At 35.8% G+C, this 15,000-nt stretch overlaps 1 protein-coding gene across 6 annotated transcripts in view; it reads right to left on the reverse strand.

Moving 5' to 3' along the window:
* The window catches only part of LOC115219230 (protocadherin beta-15), a 249,030-nt gene that overhangs the window by 116,004 nt on the left and 118,026 nt on the right, over positions 1–15,000 (reverse strand). For all 6 annotated transcript variants that reach the window (XM_029789369.2, XM_036508632.1, XM_029789368.2 and 3 more), the window contains one exon: positions 690–836. In XM_029789369.2, coding sequence (XP_029645229.1) covers positions 690–836 — 147 coding nt within the window. The remainder of the gene's footprint in view (positions 1–689; positions 837–15,000) is intronic.

The following is a 15,000-nucleotide window of genomic DNA, read 5'->3' on the forward strand; positions in this document are numbered from 1 at the left end:
ACCCTGTTACTCAATGTCAACGATGAGGATTGTCTCCCTTGGCTATCGATCATTGATGTCAACAACAGAGATTGTTGATATCAGCAATTGATAGCCAAGGAGAGACAATTCCCTTTGTTGACATTGAGTAACAGGGCCCTTTCTACCTCCATGAAGATAGGCCCTTTATGGATGTGAAGCCAGCCTTATCTAAAATATATACTGTTCTATAACTTAGAGTGGGCTTCTTTTTTCAGATTTATGTTTATGGACGATATATATGTATATGTGTATGTGTGTGTATGTGTACATGTGTGTGTATATATATAGAGAGAGACAGACAGACAGACAGACAGACAGATATACAGACAGACAGACTGATAGATAGATAGATAGATAGATAGATAGATAGATAGATAGATAGATAGATAGATAGATAGATAGATAGATAGATAGATAGATAAATAGATAGATAGATAGATAGATAGATAGATAGATAGATAGATAGATAGATAGATAGATAGATAGATAGATAGATAGATAGATAGATATACAGACAGAGAAAGAAAGAGAGAGGAAGCTAGAGAGATGAAATGAATTTTATTACAATGAAAACGCCTCTGCAATTGTGCAAAGAATGAAAGTTTGGCAGGTGATATTGATACACCTATCCTGATACAAGTTTAATTAGATGGAACACCAATAATTACCTGTGGGAGACTTCTTGATGTTGTTGAAGCTATCCATTCATTTTGTGGCTCCAGAACAAAATAAAACTGACTGGCTGATTTCATCAAATGAGAATCAGTATGTCTCTTTTGGTTACGATTCCGTGGTATGGCAGCATAGCTTTTGGTCTGAAAATAGAAACATCACAAAAATTAGTATACGTTCCAGATTTATATAACTGCATTATGTTATTTACATATTATTCCTTTTCTATTTTTATATATCATTTATATATCATTCTTTTTCTATTTTTCATTTTTTTTTTTTCTTTGACAGAAGTGGATGTGCTGTGCCTATTACCCTTTTAAAGGCCTCTGAGATTTGTGGAAAGAAGGATGTTATCCAAAGACCAAATTCTTGACCTGGTTTCAATGCCTGCAACAGAGTGAACTTGGCTAAAGACACCCTAGTTCAATGCCACCATTTGAAACCAAAAAAAAGGGTCCCTCTATAGAGTTAGACTGATCAAAAACAGCAGCCAAGTCTTCCCTAAATCAAACAACCTCTCCATTTTCATATATAAACAAAAAAAGAATTTGGCGTAGTCCATGATACACAGTGCCTGGAAAAAATATGGAACATCTTTGATTTTAGTGGTTTTAGATCAAAGTTAACAAAAGATTTCTTTTCATTAGACACAATGTTTATGCTGTAATAAACTCTTTTTCAAAGCTTTTGCAATAAAATGAGATTACATCAAACAAGAATCAAAACTGCATCATAGTCCTGCCTTGTCTGAGACTTAATTCTTGCTCTTTGCAACCTCCCATGTTTCAACATTAAATATTGTGTTCTCATTGAACTTAACTTGTGTCCTAAGCAACAACAGCATTTGATCTTTCTTTTCTTTGCACTTAAGCACAGAAAGGACAGGAAGCCCAATTTGGGATTTTTCATTCTTCATAGCAATTGAACACCTCAAACATCTTCAAGAAACTCTTTACTTTGTTTGTCTGATACCAGTGGAATCACAGCTGACAAGAAAGCTTCTACATAGTTGTTTGCCCTGGTAGAAATAACAGCCAAGTATTTCTTAAAACATAAACAACCATTATTTACATTATTTACACTCGGGGATATTTGTCCTTATTTTGTTTGTTGTTTACACAACGTTTCAGCTGATATACCCTCCAGCCTTCTTCAGGTGTCTTGGGGAAATTTCGAACCCATGGGCATATGGCATAGTGGTTAAGAGTGTGGGCTACTAACCCCAAGATTCCGAGTTCGATTCCAAGCAGTGACCTGAACAATAACAATAATAATAATAATAATAATAATAATAATATAACATCGAAAAATACCTTAGGAATGAGACCCCATGTTCGAAATTTCCCCAAGACACCTGAAAAAGGCTGGAGGGTATATCAACCGAAACATTGTGTTAACAACAAACAAGATGTGGACAAATATCCGTCGAATGTAAATAATGTAAATAATTCCTCATCTTTTAAATCTAGAACTTTATAACCAGCCATCTCAAAAAAAAAAAATTACTTTGGAGCACATTGGACAATATAGCCCTAGATACACCATGATTGATCACAGCTAGAATGTCTTTGATAATAGCCCAGCTTATTCAGAGCTGATGTAAGGTTAAACTAGAACAGCAACAACAACACTGCAATAACAACAACTCTTGTAGTATTAAAAGGGACAGAGCTAAATAGTGAAAGACATTTAGTCCTGTATTTTAGAATTTCGTCACTCTTCTGTCTATTTTCATTAATATAATATTAATGATATTTGGTACCCCCTGATTATCAATTAATAATTGTATGAACAGTTTTAGTGTAGGATATTTAATCAAAGAGATTGGTATTGATTTTTCTCTAATTGAAAGAAGGTAAGCAACCATATCAACATGGGAACAGCTATATAGTCACCCAACCTATTTAAACCTCATGTGGGGACTGAATGTTCTAAGGCCAAAAACTTGGAGGATATGTCCACAAACACAGAATGGCCATAACTAACAATCAGCCTTAACAATTAGCTATCATTGAGCCTTAAATCTACTAAAACAAATGAGGCCAGTCTAAGGGACTACCTTAGGTTTCAAGCCCATAAAGGGCTGAGCTTTATAGTGTATCATCAGAACCCAAAACCTGTTGACTAAAGGCCTCTCTAGTGAGTAGCCTCGCTAGTGAGTGGCTTCTCTAGAATATGGAGGAGGAGAGGACCCTGTTACTCAAGGGTGATGAGACGGCGAATAATGAGTAAATAAGGGGTGGTTCCTGAGCAGTGGCATAGCCTGTGGAGGAGAGGTGGTTTGTCCCTGATGATACTTTTATGGGAGATGGCACTTTTGCATCTGCAAAGTTCTTAAAGTTTTCAATATTCCCAGGATTTTCAACAACACAAAAGACCAATAAACAATTTCAACAATGAGACTTATGATAACTGCCTCATGTTTTATAATACATTAGAGAATTGTAAGAAACTACCTCTAGGTCTATGATACACAAGAAAGTTATAAGAAACAAAGTTGGCTCGTTAGATTATGTCAGCTACTGTTTAATTATAAGTTCATCGTGATTAAGGCATGCCTAGAAAATTAGTATATTCATCCATTGGAAGAAGGCTCCTTATGATGCCAAATGAAAATTTACTAATCCTAAGCAAGGAGTTGTCTTTACTGAAGTCACGAAGATAATGTTGATGTCTAAAAGATATGATGTTTGCAGTTGAAGAAAGGATAGATGCCTACAATAGCAGACAACAATGCAATTGAGTTGTTTTAATGTGTATTTATATATATATATATATATATATATATATATACATATATATATTTATATATATACACATATATATATATACATATACATATATATATATATAACAAAGTGGAGTTGTAAGGTATGTGCACAAGTGGAATTATATACGAAAGAAGGTTTGAAAATGCAATTTTAAAAGATGTTTATTTACTTTACCAGTTTCACTCTTTAGAAAAAGATTGTCAAAAGTAACATGTAAAAGTTTGGTTGTGTTAATTATTGGTTGTCACAAAATGCTACAATGCTACCAAAGACTGTATATATGTATTGTAGCAACACAACCAAACTTTTACATGTAACTTTTGACAATCTTTTTCTAAAGAGTGAAACCGGTAAAGTAAATAAACATCTTTTAAAATTGCATTTTCAAACCTTCTTTCCTATATATATATATATATATATATATATCTTTATATCTATACGTATGTAATGGGAAAAGTACTCAATACATTTCATATACTTAATAATAGCTATAACTAAAAAAAATTGAGATTTTTGTGCTGTCATTACTCTGAGTTTCATGCATTTTTTTGTTTTACTACTGTTCTATAAAAAGAATCTATGAACAAGAGAAAAACAAATGAAGAGAAAAAGAGAGAGAGAATCTGAGGATATACACATACCATTGCTATTGCATAACAAAACTACATTTGATTACTCCAAAAGCACAAGATGTCAGTAAAATAAATAAATAAATCACGGACATTAAAGATCAGAAACATTTGATGTTTATATTGGAAATAGTCAAGAGATAAAAGTCATCAGCTCTATAAATAATTTATACGAGAAAATGGAACTAACACAAATTAAGTTTTGAAAAAGAGTTTAAATTGACATTACAGAAATAAATAAAGAAATATATATATAATAAATAAAAAGTAAGTCCAATGCTTCTATTTTAAGTATTAATCTGTAATATATCTTTCAAAGCTTTAATTTTCAAAGTTAAAGCCTTTGTCTATATCTTTACAAAAGATATTCAATATGAGGTTGAATTTGCCTTTCATCCCCTTTGCGGGGTCAATAAAATAAGTACCAGTTGAACTTTGAGGTCAATATAATCGACTTAATCCCCACCCCCAAAATTAGCCTTGTGCTACAATTTGAAATAAGGTGGCAAGTTGGCAGAACTATTAGAATGCTAGGTAAAATGCTTAGTGGCGTTTCATTTGTCTTTACATTCTAAGTTCAACTTCTGCTGAGGTCGACTTTGCCTTTCATCCATTAGGATTCAATAAAACAAGTACCAGTCGAGTACAAAGGTCGATGTAATCGATTTACCCACTTCCCCAAAATTGCTGGCCTTGTGCCACAATTTGAAACCAATATCTTTAGAAAACATGTATAATGAAACAGCTTTGTATTAAGCTGACCTGGGAAACACAACACATGTACAAGAAAGTGTGGGGTGGGGGCTTGGGAATATTGAAAAATTTTAGAACTTTGCAGATGCAAAAGTGCCATCTCTCATAAAAGTATCATCAGGGACAAACCACCTCTCCCCCACAGGCTATGCCACTGCTCAGGAACCACCCCTATTTTACTCATTATTCCCCGTTTCATCACCCTTCTTGCATCCACCCACTCCTAACTTCTATACCAAATTTGTCATCCCCAGAACATCATCTCCTTGCTTTCTTGCCTTTCCTGCGGGTACTGACTGGCGGCAACAGTTTAAACCAAACATTAACAGTATCAAGTTCACTTGTCTGAGATGGGCTGCTACAAGGGTCATAGACACTTCTCCTTTCTCCAGACTCAGCAAGCAAAGAATAAGGAATTAGCAATGTATACTTGGGTGAAAGCAAAAGCCATTATTTGTAAGTATGAACTGGTTGCATGTGCCACCCTTTTGCTAATTGATTTAGATGCTTATGTAGCAACAAGTAGACATGAGCATCCTCTTGACCCTCCTACATATTAACTTAACAGAACATTGAGGATGTGGTGGCTGGAGGATTGTGAAGTTCCTTCTCGAGCCATGCCTGGCTCATAAGGGCCGGTTTCCCGGTTTCTTGGCGTATAGGTTCCCCACCTGGACGGGACGCTGGTCCATCGCAGGTGAGCTGCTAGATGCAGGAGGAAAGGGGGAGAGAAAGTTGTAGCAAAAGAGTCAGCAGAAGTTTCACCATTACCTTCTGCCGGAGCCGCGTGGAGCTTCGGTGTTTTCACTCATAAACACACACATCGCTCAGTCTGAGATTCGAACCCGTGATCCCTCGACTGCGAGTCCACTGCTCTAACGACTAGGCCATGTGCCTCCACACACTAACATAATGGGCAACTTTCCTTGTCATCTTTGTTCAAGGACATGCCATTCTAGGATCAGACTGTTTTCACATCGATCAACTCACAAAATGTAGAATAAGACTCCTAGGGGACAACATCATCGTTGCCACTGATGGACAGCTGTAAACAAGTAAGATAGTTAGAGGAAGATAGGGAGAGAGAGGGCTGTTCCAGCAGTTAGCTTGTGCTCCTTTCAGCGGAGTAGACGGGAGCAATGTGAAATGATACACTTCACTCAAGGATATAATGCAACACTGCCTAATCTAGGAACTAAACCCATGAGCTTGTGATCAAATGCCTAATACCCTAACCACTATGCTATATACAATCACTTGAGTACTGTTTCATAAAATACCTTTTTCCTGTATTTAAAATGATCTGGTGTTACATTTACAAATAATGGTAAATGTTATCTTCTCAAGTCACGCCAAGTCATAAGGGCTGGCTTTCTGGTTTCCATGGTGTATGAATTCCCCATCTGGATGAGCTGCCAGTCTGTCAAAGGATTACTCCTTTTTGCCAGCTGAGTGGACTGGATCAATATGAAATGAAGTGTTTTGTTCAAGAACACAACATGTCACCCAGTCCAGGGATTGAAACCACAGTCTTATGACTATGAGTCAAACACCCTAACCATTAAGCCATGTGTCTCCACTTATAAATAATGCAATAAATGTGAAAATATACAGGGACACATGTGAACTGGTAGAATCATTAGCACACTGGGCAAAAATGCTTGGCAGCATTTTGTCCGTTTTTTTCTTCTGAGTTCAAATTCCACCAAGGCCGACTTTGCCTTTCATCTTTTCAGCATTGATAAAGCAAGTACCAGTTGAATACTGAGGTCAATGTAATCAAATTACCCTGCTCCCTCGAAATTCATGGCCTTGTACCAAAATTTGAAACTAATATGTCACAGAAGAGATAAAAGGATGTATTTAATATAGGCGCAGGAGTGGCTGTGTGGTAAGTAGCTTGCTAACCAACCACATGGTTCCGGGTTCAGTCCCACTGCGTGGCATCTTGGGCAAGTGTCTTTTGCTATAGCCTCGGGCTGACCAAAGCCTTGTGAGTGGATTTGGTAGACGGAAACTGAAAGAAGCCTGTCGTATATATGTATATATATATATATATATATATATATATATATATGTATGTGTGTGTGTATGTTTGTGTGTCTGTGTTTGTCCCTCTAGCATTGCTTGACAACCGATGCTGGTGTGTTTACGTCCCCGTCACTTAACGGTTTGGCAAAAGAGACCGATAGAATAAGTACTGGGCTTACAAAGAATAAGTCCTGGGGTCGATTTGCTCGATTAAAGGTGGTGCTCCAGCATGGCCGCAGTCAAAATGACTGAAACAAGTAAAAAGATAATCCTGTTAAGCTGAGTGAATATCTAGTTTCATAGCTCACTATGTCTATAAACCACGTCTTACATTTCTTAATCACACAAAGACTAAAAGGTCTTTTCTAAGTCAACATTTAATGCAATTGGTTAGAAACTTCCGAATCTCCTTATGGTTACCCAACCACATTAGCAACATCCATAAATGATGCTTATCTCCCAGTCAATGATATCATAATTATATTTATTAAAATGAAAGTTAAAAATTCATAGTTATTAGTTCATTCATTCTATTTCAGTTTCATTTCAATTAGGGAATAGTGCTTTTATTGATCTGGCACTCTCCAGGAACACAGCATTCTGTTCCTAAAAAGTTACAATAAAAGAAAATTGAAGTTTTTTTTCTTTAAAATCTTCTTACATAAGCAATTACTATCGCTAATTGATATTTTCCAGATTCTCAATAGAGTTAAATATGGAAAATATCAAACCAAATTTTTTTTCCTTTTTCTACCTAATTTCCTGCATTCATGCTTTGTTTTTTTGGTAGGTTTGTTTTTTTTTTTTTTTACATGCAGACTTGAATTTTTTAAAGGCATTTTATCAATACGGATGCATTTCTAAGCCCTAAAAAGAGAATCAGGTGCTTTTCCTCCTACTGGAATAGCTAAAATAAATAGAAAATATCCTGAAAAAAAAAATGAATATTTTTGCTGCATGAAACTAAGCTCTCACTCTATGGATAGAGTCAGCTCTCTGCCATAACATTGCTGTATTACAATGCATTCAATGGAAGCATTAGAAGCAAACATGTAGCATTTAATAAGAGAGCTCATTTGTGTATGGTAGTTATATCATTACAGTATTAAATTTATTATCATCATCATCATCATCATAAGGCTATGGAAGAGGAAAAAAGGATACTGATGGTATGAGTAAAATTAAAGTTAATATTTATTATACTGGTTAAGGCGGCGAGCTGGCAGAATTGTTAGTACGCTGGGCGAAGTGCTTAGCAGTATTTCGTCTGCTGTTATGTTCTGAGTTCAAATTCCGCCGAGGTCGACTTTGCCTTTCATCCTTTCGGAGTCGATAAATTAAGTACTAGTTACGCACTGGGGGGTCGATGTAATTGACTTAATCCCTTTGTCTGTCCTTGTTTGTCCCCTCTGTGTTTAGCCCCTTGCGGGCAAAATGTTTTGTAGCATCTCATGTCTTTATGTTCTGAGTTCAAATACTGCCATGGTCAGCATTGCATTTTGTCCTTTCAATATTGATAAAATAAGTTTTAGGTGAACGCTGGAGTTGATGTAAATAACTTACCCACCTCCTACCCCGAAGTTGCCAGCCTTGTGCCAAAACTTGAAACCAATATTTATTATGTTGGTTCATACTTGCTCTCCCCATCGAATATACTTGGTAGGCAATGCTAGATTTTAGATTCATAACTTATTTTCTACTCGGTATTATCTTTGCGTTATTGGGAGCATAAACAGATCATTTGGGATTTGCTTGAAATTTTTTTTTGTGTTTTGATAATGTATTCTTTTTCAATTCTTTACTATACCACAACTATGAATTTCTGTCAAACCTCCATAACTATTCTAATAATTCCTCTAAACATATCTTGGGTATTTTTAGTAAAGTTTACTCTGTTGCAACCACTTGAGACGGGTCTCTGATCTAAGGATAGCTTTGTCTCAGCATTCTTGGAGACCTTGCAGACAGTTATGAACGCTGCTTTTCCTCCCCTGACCAACATATCAAAAAATAAAATCTATAAAAACTCAAATCCAGTTTGATTGAATATTTTAAAAGTCTATTGGAAATGTGAACCTTTTTTTTGTTAACTTTTGTTCCTTAAAATCTTCAAGATGAAAGTTGAGAACATATCAATCATTTCTAGACATTTCCCAAAATTATTAATGATGATAGTCATGTGGTGCCTACTGAAGTCTACCAGTGAAGTTGTCAGCTACGGTTATTTCCAAGAGTCTCCATACAATCTTTGTTTGGAAGGTACCCAGGAAGGTTCTACGGAGAAGAAATAGTGAGCCTGAATATCTGGAATAACTCTCACCGATGAAGTGACATGTTGTCAAGAGAAGCACAGCCCAAACACACCCCACCCACACCATCAGAGAAAATTGTTAAAATACAACAACAATGATGATGATGTTGATGATGATGATCATCATCATCATCATCATCATTATCTTCATTATTACAATCACATGGAAGAGTGTAAAGATAGTGATAGTAGGAGTAAAATTAACATCAATATCTATTACATTGTGTTCAAATTCTGCCAAGGTTGATTTTTGTCTTTAATCCTTTGGAGAAGGGTCAATAAAATAAGTACCAGTTGACCTCTGAGATTGATGCAATCAACTAACCTCTCCCCAGAAATTACTGGCCTTGCACCAAAATTTGAAACCAACATTTGTTACACTAGCATATATTTATCCACCTCATCATGACTGTCAGCATTACACCAGTCTTCTGAAAATATTCTAAGTCTTCAATCCAAAACTTACAGATTAATATTGAAACTAAAAGGGTAGGAGCAGTGAGAATGATATAGGGGAAAGTAATGAAGGCAGATCTCACAAGGGAGACGGTAAGGAATCCTAACAAGGTCTGAGGTGCAATACTGGAGAAAACTCATGCAATCCATGCAAGAATAGTGACGATCTCTCTTACTATTAGCAAATAAAATAAATCTGATAGTAGACTGCATAAACAGTTTTTTTTCTCTTTTTTTGAAACCAAGTTGTACAGTGAAATTACTAAAATACATCAACACAAAAAAGATTTCTTCAGATATCAAAAATAACATGATATATTATGATACCCAGATTTTACTTTAGAATCTGTAACAATCAACAACTGAATCCATACATTATACAAACATCTAAATCCACATCAATATGGTCAACTTGTAACTCTGCCAGAACACTGTCAACCACACATCGCTATAGGATCACCACAATACAATACAATACCTAACCCGACCATACATATGGCCTGAGACATGCAACATAGGCTATTCTGAATGATCTTTAAATGTCTGTTGTTATCTATAACAACAGATTTTTACAAGCTTCTGTTGTTATAATGTAAACCTCTGACCTTACAAAGACCTCTTTCAGTTTCTAATCGTTTGTCCCATTGATGGCTTGCTTTCTCTTCCTTAGACTGCAATAAAACCACATACTGAAGGACACATGTAACATATAACCTTTCAATTCTGCTCAGTCAGCTAAAATAGCCTCTTTTATGCTTCTTCAAATATGGTTTTATAATATGTATTTAACATCAAAGCAGATTAAGCAAAAGTCAATGTATTGTATGCAAAGATTTGGCCCCAGTAAAAATGTATTAATGGTAAAGATTTTGTATGGTTAAGAAGCTTGCTATACAACCACATAGTACTGAGTTCAGTCCCACAGTGTGACATCTTCAGCAAGTGTCTCCTACAGTAGCCCTGGGCCAACTAAAGCCTTGTGAGTGAATTTGGCAGATGGAAACTGTGTGGAAGTCCCTCATATAAAAATAGATACACACACACATACATACATGCATACATGCTTACATACATACATGCATACACACACATACACACATAAATACATACATGCATGCATGCATACATACACACATAGATACATATATACATACATACATACATACATACATACATACATACATACATACATATATATATACATGCATGTATGTATGTATTATGTATGTAACCAGTGTTGGCTTGTTTACATCCCTGTAACTTAACAGTTCAGCAAAAGAAACGCATTGAATAAGAAACAGGCTTAAAAAAAATAAAAACCAGGGTCTATTTGTTCAACTAAAACCACCAAGGTGGTGCTCCAGCGTGGCTACAGTACAACGACTAACACAAAAAGAAATGAATGATATGACAAAAGATAGTAGTTCATTTCCCCAAACATTTATCTTATGGAACTCTCTTCTAGTTTTCCTTTATGAATATATTCTTGTTTATTTCACATCTTGGGTTGACCATTTTACAGTTCTTTTAGAGCAGCTTTTCATTAGATTTATTTTGTTTCTTTTTCTTTTTTAACACCCAAGAAACAAAGCGATTGCTTAAACCAGGGGTTCCCAACCATTTTTTTAATCTATGGACCCCTTTGATTACTATTTTATTCTGGTGGATTCCCAGAGCCATTTAATGTTTAAAAACTACATTTGTAGAATCCTTTTCCAAAATTCCTATTTGTTTTTCACACGTAAATTTGTGTGGATTGAACTATGATAAATGTTAGAGAAAGAAACCTAGCTGTTTCTTGCAATACACACCAATACATATATCTAAAGCAGAATTTTTCCAGGAGTCCTTAAAATTCTATTGTGACTCCCCAAGAGATCACTCAAATCACAAAAGTTTTCAGAAAACAAAATACTCTCCCTCTCTTTTACTCTTTTACTTGTTTCAGTCATTTGACTGCGGCCATGCTGGGGCACCACCTTTAATCGAGCAACTCAACCCCGGGACTTATTCTTTGTAAGCCCAGTACTTATTCTATCGGTCTCTTTTGCCGAACCACTAAGTTACGGGGACATAAACACACTAGCATCGGTTGTCAAGCAATGCTAGGAGGACAAACACACACACAAACATACACACAAACATACACACACACATATATATATATATATATATACATATATACGATGGGCTTCTTTCAGTTTCCATCTGGTCGGCCCGAGGCTATAGTAGAAGACACTTGCCCAAGGTGCCACACAGTGGGACTGAACCCGGAACCATGTGGTTGGTAAGCAAGCTACTTACCACACAGCAACTCCTGCGCCTAAATGTGTCAAAATATTGCAAATAAGCATGAAAAAGTGTACAAAATTGCAATTTCAAATTTGTTGTTTTTTAGTGTACTTTCTACACATTTGTGACATGTCATTTTTCTGACAAACACTTTTCATACTAATAACTTTTAGGTAAATATATTTTGTTGCATGGACCCCCGCCCACTCCACCAATCATCAATGGACCCCAGTTGGGAACTACTGCCTTAAGGCCTGCTTTACTGCTGGTTGTTTGCCTACATACAGAGAACACAAAATGAACCATAAGGAACGCATTGGTATGAAGAATACAAACAAGCAAATTCTAAACCCAAGTTTTGGTGATTTGACTGCTTATTATAAAATAAAATAATTTATATAATATGGAGCCAATACAAACTCCTAAAGATTGAAATAGTATTCCAAACGAAAATTAATATTAAAATAGCTTGGTTTCACTTGGCGATAAGTGAAATTATATTTTCAGCCATCATATTAAAATTTCAAGCATCTTCACATTATATAAGGCACTTGAACTTTAATAAGACATTGTAATATATTTAGGAAGAAATAAATTGTTAATTACTAAATTATAAATACACACAGACACACACACAAACACACACACATATATGCACACATGCACACACACATGCACACTCTCAGTGACTCTCTTTTTTCCTTTCCTTTTTTTTTTTGATTCATAGGATTATGCTCAAGGTGGCTTCGTCAACCACATGTGCCATTCTTGCTACATTCACCCATCATTTTTTGAAACATTCACTAGACAAAACTTCCCTCTTTACTCTCACATGCACACACATATATTTGTGTGTGTGTGTATATATATATATACACACATATCTACATACATATATGTATATACATGTACATATACTTACATGCATATATGTATATACACTGTATATATACACATACATACATATATATATATGTGTGTGTGTGTGTGTGTGTGTGTTACATAAATATGCAGTCAGCACCTCTTTGTAATTAAATTATTATTTAATCATTTAATCTAATTTCTTCATGCTACTTAAATATTTCTATATAACAAATTAGTTACCAGATGCCCAACAAACAATGGCAAAAGGTTCTACTTCCACTATTGCAGCTTAGGGCCAGAAACCTCCAGACTAATGTCCCTTACTGACTTCTCAAGATAACTGGGTTTACTAACCCCAGATATTTTTCTTAATTATTGCATTTAATCCTCCATATTTCTGAAAGGGAAACATTGAAATTAATCAAATCTACCCTTATATTTAAACATACACCCATATATATATATATATATATATAGGGAGAGTTTACGAAAAAAACAAAAGACGAAGACAGGTGGTGTACAAAACAAACAGATGTATTGGTATAACGCTCAGGAATAGAAAAAGTCTTTTACGTTTCGAGCCTATGCTCTTCTACAGAAAGGGATACAGAAAAAACAAGGAGAGAAATACACACACACACACACACACACACACATATATATATATATATGGTGGACTCTCTCATTGAAGACAATGCATGAACATTCAGCTTTTCCCAACCAACTTGCACAAATGATTTGTTTACAGTGATCAAATGTTCATGCTGTACTTTAGCTCTCTCTCTCTCTCTCTTTCTCTCTCTCTCTCTCTCTCTCTCCATCAAATCGAGATTGTCTGAACAGGTGCACAGTGTACCACATGTCAGGTGTCAAAGCGATTGCAGAGCAATGTGAGATGAAGTGTTTAGCTCAAGAGCACAGCGCACCACCACTACCACCCACTCTAAGAATTGAAACCACGACCTCTAGATCATAAGTGCAACACCCTAACACCATGTCATGCACTCTCATATATTTATATATACAGATAGATATATTAGATAGATAGATAGCTAGATAGATAAATGGCAGTGCCCCAGCAAATGGTGGTGCCCCAGCATGGCCACAGCTCCTGAGCTGAAACTAGATATAAAAAAAAAGATAGATAGATATGTTTCTTTATTGGCCACACAGGGCTGAACACAGAGGGGACAAAATACAAAGTAGAGCTTTTCTTTTTGGGAAGAGAAGGAAAAGAAAAAATAAGGAAACGGTGGTAGAAATTCGATCAAAAGGGATCATTAAAAAAAAAGCCGATCAATAGGGATCATGTATCACAGAAATGTCATAGTGTAAAAAGGGGAAACAGATTAGGTTTACCCGTGGAAAGAAAAGCCCATGGAAACGACCGTGGTAACCTTGGGCAATAATGTCATGCAAAAAAACACATTACAGTAATTGACTCTCTTGTTTCCTTTCCTTTATTTTTTTTTGATTCATAGGATTATGCTCAAGGTGGCTTCGTCAACCACATGTGCCATTCTTGCTACATTCATCCATCATTTTTTGAAACATTCACTAGACAAAACTTCCCTCTTTACTCTCACCTTCCTCTTCAAGCGATACTTGAAGAAGTCGATGAGAGATTCACCAGAGAGGTAAGTGTTTGTCTCTAATCCTTTCAGATGCATCCACCATACACATTCTTTCGCCATAGCCACAAGCACGATGAAAATGGCTCTTCCTTCCCATTTCAAGGAAGGAAGCATGACAATATTCATGATAGACTCAGTTGATAAACTGACTCGTCCCACACGAGATAGAAGTCATTTGACATAGGCCCACAGGTTGGAAATGGTTGGACACTATATGAGTGCATGCAGAATAGTTTTGTCACTCTGACTGCATTTAGGGTAGGTCAGCCCTGCGTTTCTCGAGCCATGCCTGTAGAGCTTATTCCGAACGGGTATTGCTTCTCGATAGCATTGCCAGGCCAGGGATCTCTGGAAGTTGTCCATAGACAGATAGATAGATAGATAGATAGATAGATAGATAGATAGATAGATAGATAGAGATAGATAGATAGACAGACAATTGATGAAGGCAAAATTTTTGTTCTGTCTGTTGAATATTTTATCACTTGTGTCCATTCTTTACATTAAGAATTGACAACACAAACAGCCAAATTTACCCACGTTGTGATTTACATGCACGTGTG

The sequence above is a fragment of the Octopus sinensis genome, linkage group LG14 (assembly GCF_006345805.1).
Source record: "Octopus sinensis linkage group LG14, ASM634580v1, whole genome shotgun sequence".
In the NCBI taxonomy this organism is placed as follows: domain Eukaryota; kingdom Metazoa; phylum Mollusca; class Cephalopoda; order Octopoda; family Octopodidae; genus Octopus; species Octopus sinensis.